The 21,768-nt window shown below is 40.6% G+C and overlaps 1 protein-coding gene across 3 annotated transcripts in view; it reads right to left on the bottom strand.

Moving 5' to 3' along the window:
- The window catches only part of jmjd1cb (jumonji domain containing 1Cb), a 95,808-nt gene extending 74,761 nt beyond the window's left edge, over nt 1-21,047 (bottom strand). For all 3 annotated transcript variants that reach the window (XR_013626492.1, XM_058061615.2, XM_058061616.2), the window contains exon 1: nt 20,652-21,047. Coding sequence is in view for 2 of the 3 variants with exons in the window: in XM_058061615.2 (XP_057917598.2) it covers nt 20,652-20,807 (156 nt within the window). In the remaining variant the exon portion in view is untranslated. The remainder of the gene's footprint in view (nt 1-20,651) is intronic.
- Between the last annotated feature and the right edge of the window lie 721 nt (nt 21,048-21,768).

Genomic DNA, 21,768 nt, shown 5'->3' with positions numbered 1-21,768 from the left:
TGTGGGGTGTATTTGTGTTGCCAGATATTCAGACAAGACGCAGTAATGACCGTGTAATGACTGTGTCTTGGGTCCTAGCCAGAGGACATTCAGTCTGTACTGCTTTACAAGCATTACCCTGACCAACTTTCATATCTATTATCTTATCCCGGAGAAGATATCATAAAATGCTTCATTAATGGTGAGGGGTGCACTCACTTAGTAAACGGGATCGCCCCCCAGGTTCTGCTGATCCAGGTCTGTGTGGAAAAGGCTCATGGGAGCAGCGTGGCGCTTCTGTAACTGATAGCCTGATATCATGTTCCTCTTCTTCAGGACACAGAACTAATATTGTGAAATCTGTTCTGTTCGTAATGTCCATCACAGGGCAGAGCAGTACAACCATCTGTATGCATGAGCAGAGATGTACTTTAGGGACATCTGGAGTGTTTGTCACATGGTAACGTAGTAGCAGCAGCAGCAGCAGGTAGAATTTGCATTCAGAGCAGATACAACATGAACCCTATTAATTGAAAGTCTATTGTTTTTATTCAACACTGAAACACTGACTCAATGACAACGCAAATGAATTCCATGATCGTCCCCCTCTGAATTCTACAAAAATCAAGTCAAGGTGGGCTTGCCACTAAGTATGTAGACCAGGGGTCTCAAACACGTGGCCCGCGGGCCAAATGTGGCCCGCAGGACACTAGTTTGAGGCCCCCGCCTTGATATGAAAGTTTAATGTTCGTGCGGCCCGCGCAAGTTTGAAAAAAAAAACAAAAAGACAAACAGCACTTTAGTAGAATTTACTGCCAAGTGCCTATAAGGAATAAAGCCAAATTATTTTTGTAGGACCATATTGAATTCAATTTTTTCACTTTGCTTATTTGCATCATGTTGAATTGTATCATATCACAAGAAATTACACCATATCATATCGGCTCGCATTGATTTGAATTAAATGATTATCACATCGTATCGCCAGAAAGTTCCATGTATCGTATCGCTGGCAGTGCATCGAGATGTGTACTGAATTGTCCTCATTGCTGAGATTCACACCCCTAGTATGAATATGAGTGTGAATGGTTGTTTGTTTATATGTGCCCTGCAATTGGCTGGCCACCAGTCCAGGGTGTACCCCGCCTCTCGCCCCAAGTCAGCTGGGATAGGCTCCAGCATACCCTCGCAACCCTGATAAGGATAATGTCAATTCATGTCCGCCACTTACTTTGCTCCTCTAGGGAACACATTTAGAGCAACACAAACAAGCACAAGTCTTATTTATGTCTTAAATGGCTTATTTACTCTTATTATGTCTGCTATGATGGGTAATAGGAGTGTAACAAGTGACTATAGGGGTGTTAGTTCATGTCTAGAGGGCTCTAAAAATTGTCATTTTTCATTTTCTACCGCTTATCCTCACAAGGGTCGCAGGGGTGCTGGAGCCTATCCCAGCCTCTAAAAATGTTATTTTGTTCTATTCTCGAATGACTAAAATATTCCATTCATGAAATCACCTGAGATTCCTACACCACACTCTGCATATTACTCATGCATATTCTGCATATTCTTATTCATGACTTTTTATTGAAAAACAACAACAAGTACTGTGAACTCATGGGCTAGCTGAGCAAGGAGTATGGGCATGCATGCCCCGCCTCCACTCAACAGTTGTTTAAGTCCCGCCTTGTACCACGGTGGGACTGAGCAGTGATTGGCCAGCGTCTCTGGCACAGCTCATGCAATCTTTGGACTGTCATCTACGTCAATCATTAACGGCGACGCCACTGATTGACCCTAATGTAACTGATTGACAATAATTACACCGTACTACGTAGTCGTCGTCATCATCATCACAAACATTTCCTCAGGTTTACAACTTTTGGGGGTGCAGGGGTGTTGACAAACAGACGCAAACCTCAAACAAATTGCATAAAAGACATAGAAAGAGTCTAATGCGCCTTGAATATGATAATGGAGACCTTCTTTATAGAAATAAATAGAGTATGTGGAGTGCATGTAAGATTGTAGAACTACAATGACGTTTTCTGGAAAAGATAAATACGGTGTCAATTTAAATTCGTGAAGGGAAAGGATTAATGACGCCAACCAAGGTAAGGTTACTGAATATACAGTAAGGACCGCAGGACTCGGAGGGGAGGAGCAGAAGCATCAAGCAACTATGACTTGATGCCGGACAGCTCCAGTTGATGGCTACATGGAAAAACAGCAGTAGAGATAAGTATGAACAGGTTTGCTCTAAATTGTTTATTCTGTCCTTGATGCGTGTGTGTGAGCGTGCACACACACATGCATGTCTTTGGCAGCCTCGCAGACATCTGCTGTGAAGGTCAAGTTTCACTTTGTACTGAACCAATCAATGGAGCAAACAGATCACCCCTCCCTACTGTCATCTGTTGTACTAGCGGACACATTCGCACATAAAGAACACTTAGCACCCACACAAGCCGATTGTAATAACGTAATTGTAATAAGTATGATTAAGCACAACTGCAGACACAAAATTGGAACACACACAGGAACCAGTATGTTTTTTTCCACACGCACTTTCTCGCATACCCAGAAACGGCTTAATGTACACACACATGCTGACAAACACAAGCTTTGAGTGACGGTGTTGGGGGGGGGATCCTCGCCCTCAAGAAAAAGTCTTGTGTTACATCTCTGGTCTAACTTGCCTTCTTCAAGGCCCACAAACCTTTAAAATCACGTTAGAGAAGAATACATGCAATATTATTTAACACTGACAATGGCCTTTTGTCTCTCAACTTCCTGCATATTTGCTCCTCAAAACAAGCCCATTTTTTAAAAAAAATGCTGAATTAAATAAAAACTTCACATACTAGGAGGGGTGTCCCAGTACACCTTTTTCACTTCTGGTCCTATACTGCAGCCTTGAATTGTCTGATGCCAATATCAATCCAGTATCGGTGCAAATAACACTTACTTTTATGATACTTTGTACTGCGGAATGTTAGAAAAGCCTTTATGAAGTGATATTACTCAAACACAAAACCATAATCAGCAACCGTTTACTTGTTTTATCCACAATGTAGTGGGGTTCCAGATGCTCAGTAAAGCCTTTAAAGCAGGGGTCTCAAACACGCAGCCCGCGGGCCAAATGTGGCCTGCAGGACACTAGTTTGAGGCCCCCGCCTTGATATGAAAGTTTAATGTGCAAGTTTGATATGGATGCTGTATGGTATCATGTACCCAGAAAAAAATATTACGTTTGATTAATGTTCATGTTAAAGGTTAAATAACTGTTAATAGTTATCCTCCCTATCCGTGTGGAAGTGGTAAGTTTTTGGCTATTTAAGTTTAAAGGAAATAACTTGAAGGCTACTGTTTAGGTCGCTAGTTCTCTAGTTTGCGAGTATAAATGTGACTATAGTCATGTTTTGTCATGTCTCCATGCTTTGTTCATTTTAATCTGAAAAAAATTGATTGATTGATTTTCTTTATTCTTGATTTGTTTATTTTTCATCTTATTTTGTGTAGAAAAATAAAAATTAAGATATTTGAGAACAGTGGAATGTTTTATCAGAGCTTTTCTTGTAGAAAATCGGAACCAAAGCAAAGTTTATTCATTTTTCTGTTTTTAATAAATGCGTTGTTTTTGGTTTTTTTGAAAACCTGCTGCTTGAAATGCGATACAAGTTTGGTCGCATTGGTTCGGTTCGATGCCATCACGGGAAAACTTGTGCATGGCAAGTTTCCCTCGCGGCTACAACATCTTTTTTTTAGGACTTGAACTGCAAAGGCCTACTCCATGCTCTGTGCCAGTATCGGAGGGTTTGAGAAAGGCCGATATAATCAATTTTTCGCTGATATCATCCCGATATCAATATCCGATCAGGACACTCTGTTGATACTGCTACCCCTACTGCTACGTATATAACTAACGCATCAGAACAAAAAAACCTAGTGTTTCTACCTTTATCTGTTTTTAGTCATGAGCAGTAGAACATAGGCAAATTACCACTTCTCACATTTCAAGCATAACTTTCACTTTGACACAAATATAGCCATATACTGTATATTTATCCAAAATCTCTAAACAATGACGCAACAACCTAAACAACACAAAAAATGGTGGTTTTACATGAAAATAACCCTTGTTTATTACAAATACAGTGATTAATGAAATATGAACTATTTACAATGTTCATATTTGCAGGCAGCCCCGACTTTGATTAGTTGGAGTCATGACTGGTGGTAGTGCATTGTTTGGTAAAACAGGGGGGTGTCTGAAGTGTGGCCCTAGGGCCATTTACGGCCCATGACATCTTGTTTTTTTTTTTTTTTTTGTGCAAATCCATTGAAAGTCACCGACACCAGCCCTGTGGGAGACACTGCTCTCTCCGGCAGGAGCAAACACTCAGCCTCCGTTACGGCTCTGATGCCTCCAAAGTCACTAAATCAAATTCTTACAGAGGCATCAGAAAGGCTGGCTTGGAGTTCAAGTGCGAAAAAAGAGCTACAGTCGCTTGAATATGAATTAAAACGCCTTCTAAGGAAGAAACTCTTGAACAGAACCAAGAGACGTCTCTGTGATGCAATGGACATTTCAGAGTCAACAGCGCCAAAACAAGACAAGCTGTAACAATATGTTTCTGTCGTGTCAACAGAACTTTGGACTTCACAGGCGCCCAATTCCACTCTCGGCACAAACACACAAGCACTAAGAGATGCCACACATGCCCACTAGCTCGGGTTACATCTTTAGTTCGTGTTTTTTCATTAACTCACTCAATACCAAACACAGAGTTGGACGTTTTTATAAGCCTGAACGCCCAATCCCAACAATGTATTTATACGTCTTTTAGGGGGTTTGCACAGCAGGGATCATGAAAGATCCACATAGATCCAAAGATCCATAGATCCATCCATTTTCTATGCCGCAAGCAAAGCATTTGTGTCAAGTCAGCTGTGACTAGAGAGGATAAGCGGCATAGAAAGTGGATGGATACATTGTTGCCAACTTGAAAAGTAGAAAAGTAGCTGTTGCCTAATTAGCATATTATTTACATATAATGTGCATTATAGATGCCGTAGGAAAGAAGCACAACTTGGTGAGTAAGTCAATTACGTTTAGAACTACAAATAATTGATTTATTGATTATTGTGACAAGGCGGCACAGTGGTCGAGTAGTTAGCGCGCAGACCTCACAGCTCGGAGACCAGGGTTCAATTCCACCCTCGGCCATGTCTGTGTGGAGTTTGCATGTTCGCCCCGTGCATGCGTGGGTTTTCTCCGGGTACTCCGGTTTCCTCCCACATTCCAAAAACATGCTAGGTTAATTGGCAACTCCAAATTGTCCATAGGTATGAATGTGAGTGTGAATGGTTGTTTGCCTATATGTGCCCTGTGATTGGCTGGCGACCAGTCTCGCCCGAAGACAGCTGGGATAGGCTCCAGCACCCCCCGCGACCCTCATGAGGAAAAGCGGTAGAAAATAAATTAATGAATGAATTATTGTGACAGACTCAGAGCAGCTAAATCCTAAGTTCCACCATTTTCTTTCATCGTTTTGTGACACACTTTTGGGCTGAAATTCACCTTGTTTTGTAAACAACAGACCTCAACTAAATACTTGACACCGTTTCCGACTGTTTATTCAATGTGTTTGCAGAACATTTGTATTTGTTTAGAGCTGAAAATCACTAGTCTGTGCGCAATGCCCCTCCAAGTCAGGGTACCCTTGACTGCCTATGAAGCCATTTTGGACCTACGTAATACCAGTATGTATGATTAGTGCTGATATCAGTTTGATATCAATTTGGGGAAAAAAATACATTTTCAGTATAGAGTATATTGCATAATATATAACATATTTATAATGCCTAGATAGTGCAAAATAACATAGTACATGCTATATCTCCAAATGCATTATTATCATAATATTAGCAGAACACACCTTGGGGAAAAAAAAGAGCAGACTAAGAAGAAAGTAGCAGTAAAAGCCTGTTTGTTTAGCGGTTTGCGCCTCAGTATTTCCCCGCCAGAGTCATATTCTACCTGTGGCGGGGGCCGTGGGGGCACGGGGGTCAGGTTTGTTGTGACCGAGCTGACATTCACCATAAGGGCAACAGCTGTGCATGAGCTGGAAAACGCACAAGCCACAACAAAGCCACAAGTATGTCAGTCATGAGACAAGCCGTGTCAAGTTACTCTTCCATATTATTTATGGCCTTTAAGATTGATCACTTTGCTCGCTGGTGCTCCTGGTTATTGATTCTATTGATTCTTCAGTAACCCGCTCCCTAAAAAAGGCGCGAGACCTGCTGAACACCAAAAATACATCATGGGGGGGGAAATGTTGCTGGAGAGAAAGAACCTTTGCCCCAAATTGTTTAGCAGCTGAACACACCACTCCTTCTGCGGACGTTTGACTTTTACCTGAATACCTGCTAAATACGCTGGTCTTTGTGTGCAGTACAGGGGTGTCCATGGGGGCCATATGAGGAAAAAAATCTCATTTTGATGACATAAAGTTGAATTATTTATGGAGAAAAAAATTATAAGCAGTAATATTATGAAAAAAATAAATATTTTTTTATTGCAAAGGTTACAGTGTTTGAGGAAAAAAATTGAAAATATTGTAGGGATAAAGATAAAATTTACCAGAATGAAGTTGAAATACAATTTTACAAACACCTGACTGAGCTGTTATGAAAATAAAGTCAAAAATATGAAGAGAAACAGTCTTACATTTTACGAGAATCAACTGGTAATATTGGAAGGGAATAATTGGATTTACGTTATTTCTCAAAGGAACTATTTATTCAGTCGGTGTCCATGTTGGTTAGAATCCAACCAAATTATTGACATGCTAATGCAAAAGAGCTGGAAACTTATCTAACAGTTTTTAGTAAAAAGACCCCCCGCAGTATGACAGTGAATGACAGTGTGTCTGTAAACGCAGTGAATGAGTTTTAGCTCTTTCCAACAAGAGTTAGCTTGTTGGATTGCGGATAGCATTCCAGCTGAGGCATGTCAAATACCAAGTCTGCTCGTGGCTTGAGCAACACAAGCCTTTGAGGGGGCCACGGTGCACAGCAATTTGCAGCACTGTGTACTCAACCTAGCATTTTATTTCAAACTTTAGTGCTTTGAGTAGAATTACTCCGATTTATCTGCTCTAAACTTAACAAAGAGTTAGAAAAATGTATGTTAAAAATGTACCACTTCCACACAGAATGGGAGGACTTTCTTCACAATGTCATCCCGGATTCTACATTCACGGCCAACTCCATGTGAAGTGTTACGGTAATGTAATGTAAAGGTAATGTCAAGGTAACGACACCTTGTGACCAAAATACTACACGACTTGTCTTTCAATGTATTAGAAAAATGTATGTTAAAAATGTACCACTTCCACACAGAATGGGAGAACATTCTTCACAATGTCATCCCGGATTCTACATTCACGGCCGACTCCATGTGAAGTGTTACGGTAATGTAATGTAAGGTAATGGCAAGGTAGCGACACCTTGTGACCAAAATACTACACGACTTGTCTTTCAATGTGTTAGAAAAATGTATGTTAAAATGTACCACTTCCACACAGAATGGGAGGACTTTCTTCACAATGTCATCCCGGATTCTACATTCACGGCCGACTCCATGTGAAGTGTTACGGTAATGTAATGTAAGGTAATGGCAAGGTAATGACACGTTGTGACCAAAATACTACATGAGTTGTCTTTCAATGTGTTAGAAAAATGTATGTTAAAAATGTACCACTTCCACACAGAATGGGAGAACATTCTTCACAATGTCATCCCGGATTCTACATTCACGGCCGACTCCATGTGACGTCTTACGGTAATGTAATGTAAGGTAATGGCAAGGTAACGACACCTTGTGACCAAAATACTACATGAGTTGTCTTTCAATGTGTTAGAAAAATGTATGTTAAAAATGTACCACTTCCACACAGAATGGGAGAACATTCTTCACAATGTCATCCCGGATTCTACATTCACGGCTGACTCCATGTGAAGTGTTACGGTAATGTAATGTAAGGTAATGGCAAGTTAACGACACCTTGTGACCAAAATACTACATGAGTTGTATTTCAATGTGTTAGAACAATGTATGTTAAAAATGTACCACTTCCACACAGAATGGGGGAAAATTCTTCACAATGTCATCCCGGATTCTACATTCACGGCCAACTCCATGTGAAGTGTTACGGTAATGTAATGTAAGGTAATGGCAGGGTAACGACACGTTGTGACCAAAATACTACATGACTTGTCTTTCAATGTGTTTTTACTAATAACAGACCATAGGCAACTACAAAACAGCCATCAGTTAGTCATTATTCTTTTGGAAAAATCGTGCTAGAGAGAGGGAGGGATGTCGGAAAAACAGCAACGTAGCGAGGGACGACCATACATCTGATACATTGTGTACACTGAAGATGCTAAAACCAATCCAATGTAGGTCAAGATATGCTAAGCTTGCAGGTGGACCAAGATGCATCGCTTTTGGTCCGGTCTTTGGTTCGACGGACTGGGTTCCCACTTGACTAAACTATCCATACTGTGATGAAGTCAAGTGACAGAATACTGAAGATAACTGCACGGATATCATGTTTAACACACTGAATAAATGGGAAATTAGAAAATTAGAAACCCTGAGTAGAGTTATAGAGTTGATGTTGTACTGCCGTACTGCTGTACTGCTGTATTGTGCTACAAGCCAGCAGCGTGGGGGTTAAATTCTGTGCAGTGGGTGAACTCAAAGGAACTGGCCTTCACGTGGCTAAGCTGCTGTTGCTATGGGAGAGAGGCCAGACAGAAGTGAAAGAACTCTCTCTCTCTCTCTCCGTCTCTCTCCCACATTCCCATTTTCCCTCTACTTCTGCTGCACTGCACTCCTCTACCCTCGCTCTCCTTCTTCTGCCAGAGAGCTAGGAATAATGAGTACACAACGCTCTCTCCTTCGCTCTGTGTTTCACATAATCTTCACTCTCTTTTAACTTCGGCTCTATGAAACATCAATCTCTCCTCGCTTAATCTCTTCCTCATTCTGTCCTGCTACATCCTTCTCTTGGCGTCTTTTCATCTTTATTATCAGGAAGCCAGCCAGTGAGTTGTTGAAGCACAAGGCCAGACAGAAAGTGACAGTGTGCAAGTATGAAAGAGCATCTCAGTATCCCAGTAACAATCTCAGATAAAGTTCCCCGTGTACAAATGTGGTCAAAGAAATGTTCAGTTAAAAAAAAACAACGCTTGGAATTGGTTTTCCACACACAAGTATGTTCAGGGAATATTCATCTTAAAGCATCTTGCTCAAAGTCTGTGGTCATCCAATCCAATCGTACGATCGCAGAGTCCAAACTGGCTTCTGTGGGAATGTGGTATTGTGTTGACAAACGTAAGTGAATGACTTCACAGTCAACTCGTGTCAACGAGCATGGCAGTAAGACATGTCGCATAAACAGGTAGGGCAACATTCTATTGGCCCGGACTCTGTCCAACCAGGTAGGAACAAGTCTACCTGACACGCTTTTGAGCTTTTGATTAAATAAATGTTTGTTTCCCCAAACAGCATCGAACAGTGTGTGTGTAAAATGACTTGTTCAAAAATAGCCTTCCAGAAAAGTCATTCATCGCCGTCTTCATCCTCCTCCTGGGAACTAAAACCACTAAAGTCGTTTTCCTCGGCATCAGAATTCATTCAGTCATTCATTTTCTACCGCTTTTTCCTCACGAGGGTCGTGGAGGGTGCTGGAGCCTATCCCAGCTGTCTTTGGGCGAGAGGCAGGGTACACCCTGGACTGGTGGCCAGCCAATCACAGGGCACATATAGACAAACAACCATTCACACTCACATTCATACCTATGGACAATTTGGAGTGGCCAATTAACCTAGCATGTTTTTGGAATGTGGGAGGAAACCGGAGTACCCGGAGAAAACCCACGCATGCACAGGGAGAACATGCAAACTCCACACAGAGATGGCCGAGGGTGGAATTGAACCCTGGTCTCCTAGCTGTGAGGTCTGCGCGCTAACCACTAGACCGCCGTGCTGCCCGGCATCAGAATTAAACCTCATAATTATTTCGTCCCACTCACTCTTTGGTTGTTGCTAGTCCTTTAGCTTGAGCAGTCATCATCATCGAGCAGTAGTCCAGCCTTGACACACTATAAACCTTGTAATCCCACCTCCACGCTGTGTTCACACAGTCCTGTGTTACATTGCTTCAGCTTGAAATGTTTAAATTACAAATGTGTATTATTGCAAGGTTTGTAACCACACACATCACTCAGCTTGTCCTGATAAATAAGTCTGCCCCATACTGGTACGCGTTACGCTGTTAAATATGTGTTTTTGTTGTTTTTTTTGCTTTTTCTTTACACTTTTGATGAGTTTAAATATGACAATGTTGTCAAGCACATTGTGCTCTCTCTTGAACCAGCAAAAACAACGCAACATGCCTGGCTTATAAGCACAATGCTACTACCGTGCCGTGTTCGACTCCCAAAATGCATTGAGACACATGGCTAAACGACGTTTTAAAGAACAGCTTCAAACTACACCAAAAAAAAAAGTATACATAAAAGGAGAGCTTTTGCCAGGTGAGTCCAAGTGAATCAGGATGGTGGGTCAGGGATTTGGATTTACTGATGAGATGAGATATGTCAGCAGCAGATGGAAGTAGAGGATGAGGAAAGGGGCAAATGGGAGGGAGAAGAGCAGGATGAGCCTATGCTGTATTTCGTATGGACGTCAGTTGCTGAAAAAAAGGTCAAACACGAGTTAGATGAACAGCGATCGTGTGGCTGGTCCTATCACGTTTACGCTTGAAAATGGCTATGAGAGCGTCCTGTTCATTGTTTGGTGAGTGTCCAAAACCAATACAGTCCTTCTCGGCAATGACCTTTACTTTGAGATGGACTAGATCCGAGGTGAACCAAGGGCACAGTGGGAAAAGGAAACAGACAGAGCTGACAAAATTCAGGATGTGAGTAGACGTCCATCAGTACACTTACCGAATTCTGTACTCTTAAAGACACTGAATTTCGTCCGTACTCCAGAGAACCGATTGACGTAAAATAAAAAAGGTGCCAGCCTCGCCAGTCTCTGGAGTGTCATGGCGGCTCTTATAACACTCAAATCACAAGAGAGACCAGAAGGAGGGAGTCTATGTTTACACTAACAAGGAGGCAAATTAAAGCTACAGAAGCTGAAATGAGTAATACCTTTTCAAGTATATTGGCTACAATAAAACATACTAAACCTAAACCTACTCGTACCTACTACCTACTAGTACAGTAAGCCTGGAAGTAACACATACAACATTGTAGAGTGGATGAAATACTAATACTATGTATTCCGATTGCATTGGCTGGCTATTGGAAAAAAATTCTGCAATGCTGTGAATTATTTTTAATGTATTCAAGTCAGTGATGTTGTCTATGATATTGAATATGGGAATTCTATTCTCACCAGACTGAATACAGCTTGATTAAGCACAGTTACCTTGTACCAGTACCTTGTGGATGTTCTTCTCTTGTACTGAAATATGTTTATCTATTGAATATTTGCAATGACTCTATTTAGGCCAGGGGTCTCAAACACGTGGACCGCAGGACACTAGTTTGAGGCCCCGGCCTTAATATGAAAGTTTTTTGTTTTTTTATGAAAGTTTAATGTTAGTGTGGCCCACGCAAGTTTGATATGGATGCTGTATGGTATCATGTACCCAGAAAAAATTATTACGTTTGATTAATGTTCATGTTAAAGGTTAAATAACTGTTAATAGTTATCCTCTCTATTTGTGTGGAAGTGGTAAGTTTTTGGCTATTTAAGTTTAAAGGAAATAACTTGAAGGCTACCGTTTAGGTCACTAGCTCTCTAGTTTGCGAGTTAGCATGTGTCTCAAGACCCTGCAGTTGTGCAATATGTTGTAAATAAAAAGAGTATAAATGTGACTATAGTCGTGTTTTGTCATGTCTACAGGGCTCTAATAATGCTTTGTTCATTTTAATCTGAAAAAAATAATTTGTCTACCCACCAACTATATGTGGTTTCTTAAGTTTTTATTATTTGTCGTTTTATTATTATTATTATATTTATTTATTTATTTTTCATCTTATTTTGTGTAGAAAAATAAAAATTAAGATATTTGAGAACAGTGGAATGTTTTATCAGAGCTTTTCTTGTAGAAAATCAAAACCAAAGCAAAGTTTATTAATTTTTCTGTTTTTAGTAGATACATTATTTGTATCTACTGCCATTATTGTTGTCGTCAACAAAATACACACCCATTATTTGTCTATGTTAATGCTATTTCGATACCAAAATACCGTTAGATATGTTTGCAAGGGTGATTTGCTCAGCTGTAACGTCACACAATAAAAGTGGTCCGTCTGTAATGTTCCGCCACTTATTAACCATGTGTGCATTTATTCTCACCAAGTGAGTCTACACATGTTCATCCAATTGTTAAAAAGTCCAGATATCAGCTTGTACAAATCAACCAAACTCGCTCAGTAATTAGGGTTTTTTTCTGCATGCAAACATAGTAACATGTTATGTTTATAATTTTGCATCATTAGACCCAGCCTTTGTCGGCTAACACAAGACTGTTCTGGACGCTTTACTTCCCTAACTCCATGGTTAAGTTCATTTCAGGATTCAATGATCAGTGATTTAGTGGATTCCGAGGAAATCATGAAGGCATAACGCAAATTCCGCCTCAGCGGTGTGATGAAAATAGAAAGTGTTCAGCGCAGTACACCAACAGCTGTTCTGTAGTACGGCCTAATGTATTCCCAGGGTTATCCTGTGAACCTATAGGAGACTTTATGGCTGCCTTATGTGGTGCTGTGATGTGTTGGAGCTTTAATGCTGTGTGTGTGCGTGCATGTGTGAGAGTGCGATGGGGGAGGGTGCATTCAGCAGGCAGGCAGGCAATTCTTCAGATTACATTATGTTTCCTTAGGCACAAGAAAACAAACCACTAAAGCACTCTAGGCGGCATTTGAAGTGGACACACCGACGCTTGGTTTGCAGTCAGCGCGCTGCCCCTTCAGACGCGTCATGAACCTTCCAAAGTTCTGCATCGAAACTCTGGGGGCAATGTTTTCCAGTGATTAAAATCAGGGAACAACTATGACACTCATTGACTATTCCGCGTCTTAGCGACATTGGTTACTATTGACAATGGTTACGAGAGAGACAAAGGGTTAAAAGTTATTGCAGGTGGAAGTCATCGACGTGTTAGAGTAGTGGAGAAGGTATTGGCCAGGTAGACTGCACATCAGGGGTCTCAAACACGTGGCCCGTGGGCCAAATGTGGCCTGCAGGACACTAGTTTGAAGCCCCCACCTTGATATGAAAGTTTAATGTTAGTGCGGCCCGCGCAAGTTTGATATGGATGCTGTATGGTATCATGTACCCAGAAAAAATTATTACGTTTGATTAATGTTAACTGTTAATAGTTATCCTCCCGATCCGTGTGGAAGTGGTAAGTTTTTGGCTATTTAAGTTTAAAGGAAATAACTTGAAGGCTACCGTTTAGGTCGCTAGCTCTCTAGTTTGCGAGTTAGCATGTGTCTCAAGACCCTGCAGTTGCGCAATATGTTGTATATAAAAAGTATAAATGTGACTGTAGTCGTGTTTTGTCATGTCTACAGGGCTCTAATAATGCTTTGTTCATTTTAATCTGAAAAAAATAATTTGTCTACCCACCAACTATATGTGGTTTCTAAAGTTTTTATTATTTGCTGTTTTATTATTATTATATTTATTTATTACTGATTGATTGATTTTCTTTATTCTTGATTTGTTTATTTATTTTTCATCTTATTTTGTGCAGAAAAATAAAAATTAAGATATTTGAGAACAGTGGAATGTTTTATCAGAGCTTTTATTGTAGAAAATCGGAACCAAAGCACTGAAAAAGTTTGTATATTTTTCTGTTTTTAATAAATGCGTTTTTTTTTTTTTTTGGGAAAACCTGTTGCAGCCCAGCCTTGCCCAGACCCTAGCTCCAGTGGCCCCCAGGTAAATTGAGTTTGAGACCCCTGCTGTACATCATACACAAACTGAAGACTCCAATAGCCCAACAATCACACGCCTCACAGTCTGCATCGTCACCTGGCCGCTAATGTTAGCAATTTGGCAAAGTTTAACTACCAATGTGAGCTACCATTGAATGTATATTACGTGCCAGGAACATGTACAAAAAATTACCAACAGCTGTGAGCGTTTTCTTATTTTTTATTCAAGCAGAACAAAAATTTCAGACAATGTTTATTTGTGATTGTGAAAAATTGACTCTTTGTATAGTGTGTTATTGTATTTAATGTTTTTTGAAAAATGGAATTTGGAGCGAGTTGCATACAATCCTGTTAACTGTCACATGCTAATAAGGCAACTGAATGGAGGTCTTTCTTTAACTTTTTTTTCTTTTCTACTAAAGTCATTAGGCTCCAGCATAGCCCAGCGACCCCGGTGAGGACAAGCAGCATAGGAAATGAATGCATGAATGAATGAATGAATCAAATGAAATGTTATTTGTACAAACAAGTTGAACTGTATGGATATTATACAACACTTGATACAGGATTAGATAAACGGGGGTTTGCCGTTTTCCCACAGAGCCAGACAAAGTAACATGTCTAGTGAATGCACTGCGAGTAACTCATTTGGACGTTAATTGAGCTCATCTTCCATTGTTTGCAGCGACGCCTGTATAGTTTACCATACTGTATATGGCTGCTACATGATTAGAATAGCCTGTGTAACCGGAGTTGTCTGACAAGCACGGTCCTGCACTCAAACATATTTTACCCTCTGATGCACAGCTTTAAATCCAAACCCAAGTTAGAGGAGCAAATCAATTATTCTGCCTGAATTTCCTGACTTTGTTATTATTACCATTCATAGTTCCTTCAGTCCAACAAACTACTACGAGGATACAGGGAGGGAAATTAGGACGGTACCATTCTGAGTAAAAGGTGAACTAAATCCAACTGTATAAAAGTGGCCCCCTTACAAATATATGAACTGTCCACAATTTTTATGGTAGGTTTATAGAAACAGACGAGGACCTCACATATCTCCAAATCCTGGTGACGTTGAGGCTGTCGATGTGCAACTCAAAGTTTCAGCGAGCGCCACAGATTTTCCATGGGATTAAGGTCCAAAGATGGTCTAGGCCTCTCCAGGATGTTAATGTGAAGATTAGAACTCTACACAATTTGGCCCCACCAGGAAATGTCGGCTGTGGGCAGTGACAACCAGGGCAATGATGCTCACTGGCGCCAATGAGGAGGAAGCCATGCTTTTTTCCACTTTTCTGACCTATAAATGCAGTTAGAATATTGGATTTTCATGTTCACAATGCCAAAATTTCAGATTATGAGGTTTGCACATGAAAGAAGTTTGGTATGGCTCTGAACGCTCGCTTTCACTGGCTTCACTCCTTATACGGGCGTGCACTGTAGGCCAGATACACTCTCTGCCGTCCCCAAGATCTGCTTCTCTGTTTACGGTGTTAGCAATGTTAGCAGCGTTTCTTTGCATGTAAGCCAAATTTGTTTACGATTCCTAACAAGGCAATCCGGGCTGCACGGCGGTCTAGTGGTTAGCGCACAGACCTCACAGCTAGGAGACCAGGGTTCAATACCAGCTTCGGCCATCTCTGTGTGGAGTTTGCATGTTCTCCCCGTGCATACGTGGGTACTCCGGTTTCCTCCCACATTGATCACTCCAAATTGTCCATAGGTATGAATGTGAGTGTGAATGGTTGTTTGTCTTTATGTGCCCTGTGATTGGCTGGCGATAGGCTCCAGCACCCCCGTGACCCTCGTGAGGATAAGAGGTAGAAAATGAATGAATGACCGAGGAAATCCAAACAACCACTTTCAGCTTAATCGACTAAGAAAATAATCTCAGTCATAATCATTTGTATTGATTGTTTTGAATATCTATGCCATTATGTCAACATATCATTCCCAGCATATTATAGCTAGGTCGTGTAGCTCATACAAAGAGTTGAACTGGCCATTGAACTGTCAATCTTCCCAAGTGTTTTCAGGGTTGTGTCACCAACACATCTTAGCTGTCCTAACAAGTGCCTTAGAAAACCAGATCAATAATTTCTTGGCAAAATAGTCTTGGAAACATTAATCGTTTTCCAGTTTCCATACTTGGAAATTGGACCTGGAATTTATTTTTAAAAATCATATTACATATTTTTCCATATGTTCCATAGGAACCCTGTTAATAGTAGGGATCGACCGATATGGTTTTTTGGGGGCCGATGCCGATACCAATTTTTTTCCATCACCCTTAGCCGATGGTCAATCAGACCTCAAAGCCACTATTGACTGCAATAAAGCACCCAATATACAAATGTCGTTTGAAAGCGTATTAAAATCTAATAAGTGTATTTTCTACTACAAAGTGATTATGCACCAAACGTCGGTCTCTTATTCTTGAACATGACATTAACAACACAGAATGTGTTCTATTGGATTTCTCCTTTAGCCTATTTAGTGAACAAACTCGACGGGCTTGAATGACTTGCACACTCTGCCAGTTGATTGCAAGTAGCAAACTCCTTTCAGGCCTCCATTGACACGGAGACTTCCATAGAATACTAAACTAATACAAACATTAGAGACATCTAATACCGCAAGATTGGCAATCAAAAATTGCTCAGTCTTTGTACTGAATACTAATTAGCGCTTGCCCCCTGTGAGACCAATATACTTTTACTCACACCCTGTAATCATTATGTGTAACATAGTATATATGTACCAGTTTCTTCAGATTAACATATACAGCAATGTGCAATTGCTTTTAACCTGATAGGCATCGCGCTAGACAATTATGTGTCACACTGCCGTGTGTTTGTTCTCCAAACAAAGCTGCTATTCACCAGCCAATACGGGCTCATACGCGTCGGAGAAATGTTTCTACGCGGCTGCACTGCACCCTGCATGAATTTTGTATGTGGAAGGTTCTCTTCTAATCCCGGCCTGACATGTTTTGCTGATTAGCCATAGCGATGAACCTTGGGCCGTGGCCATTAAAACAAACTAGCAGAATAGCTACTATACACACGCAAACATACAATGAGGACCGTTATGGAAGAACAAAAGATTGTACGTGCAACCATCCAGACAATCTCCAACAAAACCATTAGGACAGTTAGTAGCTAGCACGGGCGCCTTAGGATATTCAACCATTCGATTCCGTGGAGTATGATTCAACTATCACTCTTGCAGACCAATTATGTATATGAAAATGTTATATGATGAATGCATGGGGGCGCCCGCTGCTGCTTCTGAGCATATGTTTTGTTGTTTTATGTTATAACTAGCCTATTTTGATACAAATTCAGCCTCATTTGTGTTAAAAAATTGAGAATGACGGGAAGCCCAATACTTACGTCTACACACAGTGAAGCCTGGCGTATTTTCCAGATTAGCAGTTTTGCAGGTCTGGACACTGCAGCATCATAGCCACCCCCCCACCCCCCTTTGCCGCAGGAGTCGTCGGCTTTCTGCTGCCCTCAGCCTCCTCTCCAATGACCCCAGAAGGTCAAGTTAATTGTATTTTCCATACAGCAGCACAGCATAACACAAGTCATTTAAGGATACCTTGGCAAAAGAAAAAGTCTATAATTTGTGCTTTTATTACACAAACTAAAAGCTTTGGTTTATTCATCTTATTTAAATGGCACCCTGGTACTCGTGGGCGTCACTTCATGCCTTAATTTACTTGGATTGTAAATGACACACATTCATAAGCCACTGTAATTTACTTTAACGCAGCGACATTCTTGTCACAACGAGCCGATCTGACCACAGACCCTTGACAAAAGGCCCGACAGCTTGGCTTGACACACTTCTTCTAATCTAATCTCCAATCCCCCCTCCACTGTATTCACTAAGCTAGTTAAACCCCTTGCTAATGAGACTGTGCCCCATTGTATAGAATCAAACCAGAACACTACTCACTGTCTACACCGCGGCACACAGAGGAACCAATTCTACTAGGGAATTAGAAAAGCTGGCGTGCATTTGGTGTACGATACAAACAAGTGGTGAACACCCACTACATTGCATAAAAGAAGGCATACAAAGGCCTCGCCTGACTACAAACTTACGTTTACCTATGCTTTAATAGTAATAAGCAGAGCCGCTTAAAAAATAAACCAAACAAACACAAGTAACTAAACCAACACAGACCTAAGCCAAGGCTTAAAAATGCATCACACGTGAACTTCTGCAATCTAAGACCTAAAACACAAAGATGGCCAAGTTTCATCCAGAAACAAGGTGAAGCAAACAAACAGTAAAAAGATAAGCAATCACAGCCTGAGGTTGGACGGACACGATGCTGTACATGCATCTGAACACGCCAAATGGATGCTCCATGTTATATTACAAATGCTGCCAATGTCCTGTTAACTCATTCTCAACATATTAACACATTTTTGTGGGGGGGGGCGTAAAGAATCAGAATCAGAAAAGGGTTTATTGCCAGGTATGATCAAACACATACTAGGAATTTGTTTTGGTATTGTAGGTGCAGACACATCTATTAAAAAAAGAATGAAAAATACAAGCGAGGTGATGATGCAACTCTCCATTAATGCACGTCACTTCTGAGCAATGTTAAGCCATAAAAACGGCCACAAGGTGGCAGAAGTGCGCGGCAGGGATCATATGATCGGAAACATCACACGACAGGAAGAAGGAAATGAGAGTAGTGTGCAGAAGGTTTACGCATTGTAGGGAAATGTTAAGACACACGCATGCAGTAGCTTAGTTCCAAATGTTAAAATAGTAGATAGTTTATGGTGTCGTATTTTGTACATAAATGGTTATTTTGATGTAAAACAGCACTTTTGGCGTTACGTCGGTCTAATTGTTTAGATACTATATTTGTATTGTATTAGATTTGCTTGGGACGTATATTTTCACAAAAACCTGTTTTTCTCCCCTTTATAGTCGGGAACTGATATTTTCCCGAAAGGTACCTATGTTCTCCTGCTGATTACTAAAGAACGGGAAAAAGATAGAAAGCAGCTTTTTGTTTGTCATGAAAAAAGACGAGAACCTAATCTTTAATTTGGGTGCTTCTATTTTTATACAGCTATAGAACACAATATTGTGCCTTGAAAGATCAATTACCATTACCATTCATAGTTCCTAAAATATTAGGAAAACAAACATACAAATTACCGCTGGAAAGTGACAGTATTAGTATTGTTTTATGATCAATATGTGTCTACATTTAAAAAAAAAAACATCCTTGGATGGATACCACGCAGTCATAACAAAAACAAACTTGAAGTGGAGTCCCACACAAACAATCCCAAGCATGTAAAACAAAAAACATGACCTCTTCGACCTCTAAATTATGTTCATTATTGGAAAATGCACCCACATCCAACCCTGTGTACGCAGTAATCCGGTAACATAGTCAGTTTGTTATTAATAGCAGGTATTGACCAATGTACTGCATGTAGAGAAAGATGGACTCTGAACAAAAGAAGGCAGGGAGCAGGCGTGTACAGTGACACACTACCGTGCTTTCACCCGCCAAAAGGGGCTTGCCAGGGGCAACTATTTCATTGTTAGCTGTTTTTTTTTTGGGACGTTAACATGATATGTTGAAGAAAGAAATCAAGACTGATAATTCATGCATGTTTGAAAACAACAATTTCATAGCAGTGCACATATAATCTGCTCACAACAGCTCCAAACCTGATGGCAAGAAAACCATAAGGCAAATTTAGCCCACAACAAACTGGCCATTGTTCAGCTTGCAGGGAGACAGTTTTATGTTTTTATGAGTCCAAGCATTCCTGCGTCCCTGTCCAAGTCGCAAGGGGTGTTTTTTTTTTTTGTTCGCCAGAATAACATTTGCAGACCAGGGGAAAGAGGGAGGGGGGTTGTAGTCGAACACCATGCTCAAAAAACGGTTAGATTTGAACCAATAACCACAAGATTTGAATGCCTGCCCCCTTGTTATAAGTTGTTATAAGGGCTAAATCTAGAAAGCTAACCCAACCCCTGTCAGCTGATTTGCATCACACAGCAGATTAAAGCGTTCAGCTGCTCGGTAGTCAAATTCCTTCACATGCTTTGCAAAAGCAGCTGCTATCTGACCACATTATGATAGAACAGCCCCAGTATAGCACTTGATTTGGGAACCCGTCCTTAATAACACAAAGTAGCTACCCGAACTTCCTGATTTAACATATGATTTTACATATGAATACACGAAGGGAAGGAATGAGCCGAATGACACGAGTGGACTTTTTGATGTAACAGTAAAAATGGGCATAGTACCGTAGCTGTCTAGACCAGGGTAGGTTTGTTTTTAATAACCCCCTGCTGGTGGGTTGCCAAACCCACATTGACTTGCTTTCTGAAGTGAGCCGATATGCAAACTTCCACATCACACACACACAGAGAACAAGATTAGAAATATTACAACAAAGCGTTACAATCAAGTGAACAAGAAATAAGTCAAAACAGGCACAAAAATAACGCTGGTCTCCAAGCCTCGCTGGCAAGCCACCAAAGCAGATTTTCCCCCAAATTGCTTTGCATGTAACACACCAGCAGGGAGGACAAAGTCAGCTTTTTTCCATTACCGTCAAGTCGAGATTGTCGCTATCTCGATGGTTGACAGCTCGTATGACACCGGACCTCCACTGCCACCGAGCGATGTCGCCGATTTCAGGCGGCTCGTCCCCGCCGACACAGAGGAACCTCTTCCCGACCAGCTCCGGCCGAGCCTCGAATGCCATGGCCCTTTTGCTGGTCGAAAAAACCCTCCCTCGGAAAAAAAAAAAAAGTTCCCAACTACGACGCCCTTACCGATCTGTCATTTACGACATTAAAACGGCTCTTCGGGACTCCAGCGGTAGAAATAAAATAAAAACGGAGCGTAATTCGTTGCTAAAACGGGCGAAGGACCCGGGGGATTTAAATGTGTAGCAGTCTCCACCCGCTCCAGCGTCAGTGTCTTTTCTCCTGGTTGAACCGCATCACAGCTACGATTCATGCTAGTGTTTATCCGCCGGATCCTAAGGCATTCACAAACCGCAACACGACAATGTCCCTCCGCTCAAACGGCGCTATTTTCCTCCAAACTACAGTGAAGTAGGGGTGGACAATATTGGCAATTTTAGTTTCCACCCACTGCAAAGCAAATACAAGGCCAGTATTACCAATACTTTTGGCTTGAAATTGTTTAAGATAATTTAAAACATTGTCATGATTAAATCACAAATAAACACAAGGCAACATTTTTAGAAATTTTTGATTTTTTTTTTTTACAATTTAACAGTATACAAATACAGGAATATAAATAAAAATGTCATAACAAATAAACTATTTGCTTTAATTACTAAAATTGTTTGAGCAAAGTGAAATCAGCAGTGCAAAATTTCAAAAAATGTCTACAATATGGAGTATTAAGGCCACATTGGAAAAAGAATTAGAAGAAAATAGTCAGAAATTTACGTGAAAAAAGATGTACATTTAGAAGAGAAAAGTCCCAAATTTGCAAGAAAAAAGGTCACAACACATCAAGACTAAAGTACTAATACAGAGTATTAAAATAATATGAAATTTTGAGAATTAAATCATAAATTGACAACAATGCCCTTGTAAATTTACAAGACAAAACTTGCAATATTACAAGAATAAAATCATAAATTTACAAGAAAATTTATGACTGTTTTTCTCAAAATATATATATTTCTT

The sequence above is a fragment of the Doryrhamphus excisus genome, linkage group LG2, assembly GCF_037039965.1.
Source record: "Doryrhamphus excisus strain RoL-2023G ecotype Guam linkage group LG2, RoL_Dexc_Guam_v1.1, whole genome shotgun sequence".
NCBI lineage: Eukaryota > Metazoa > Chordata > Actinopteri > Syngnathiformes > Syngnathidae > Doryrhamphus > Doryrhamphus excisus.
The sequence above is the reverse complement of the archived record's forward strand: the minus strand, read 5'-3'. Positions and strand labels throughout refer to the sequence as shown.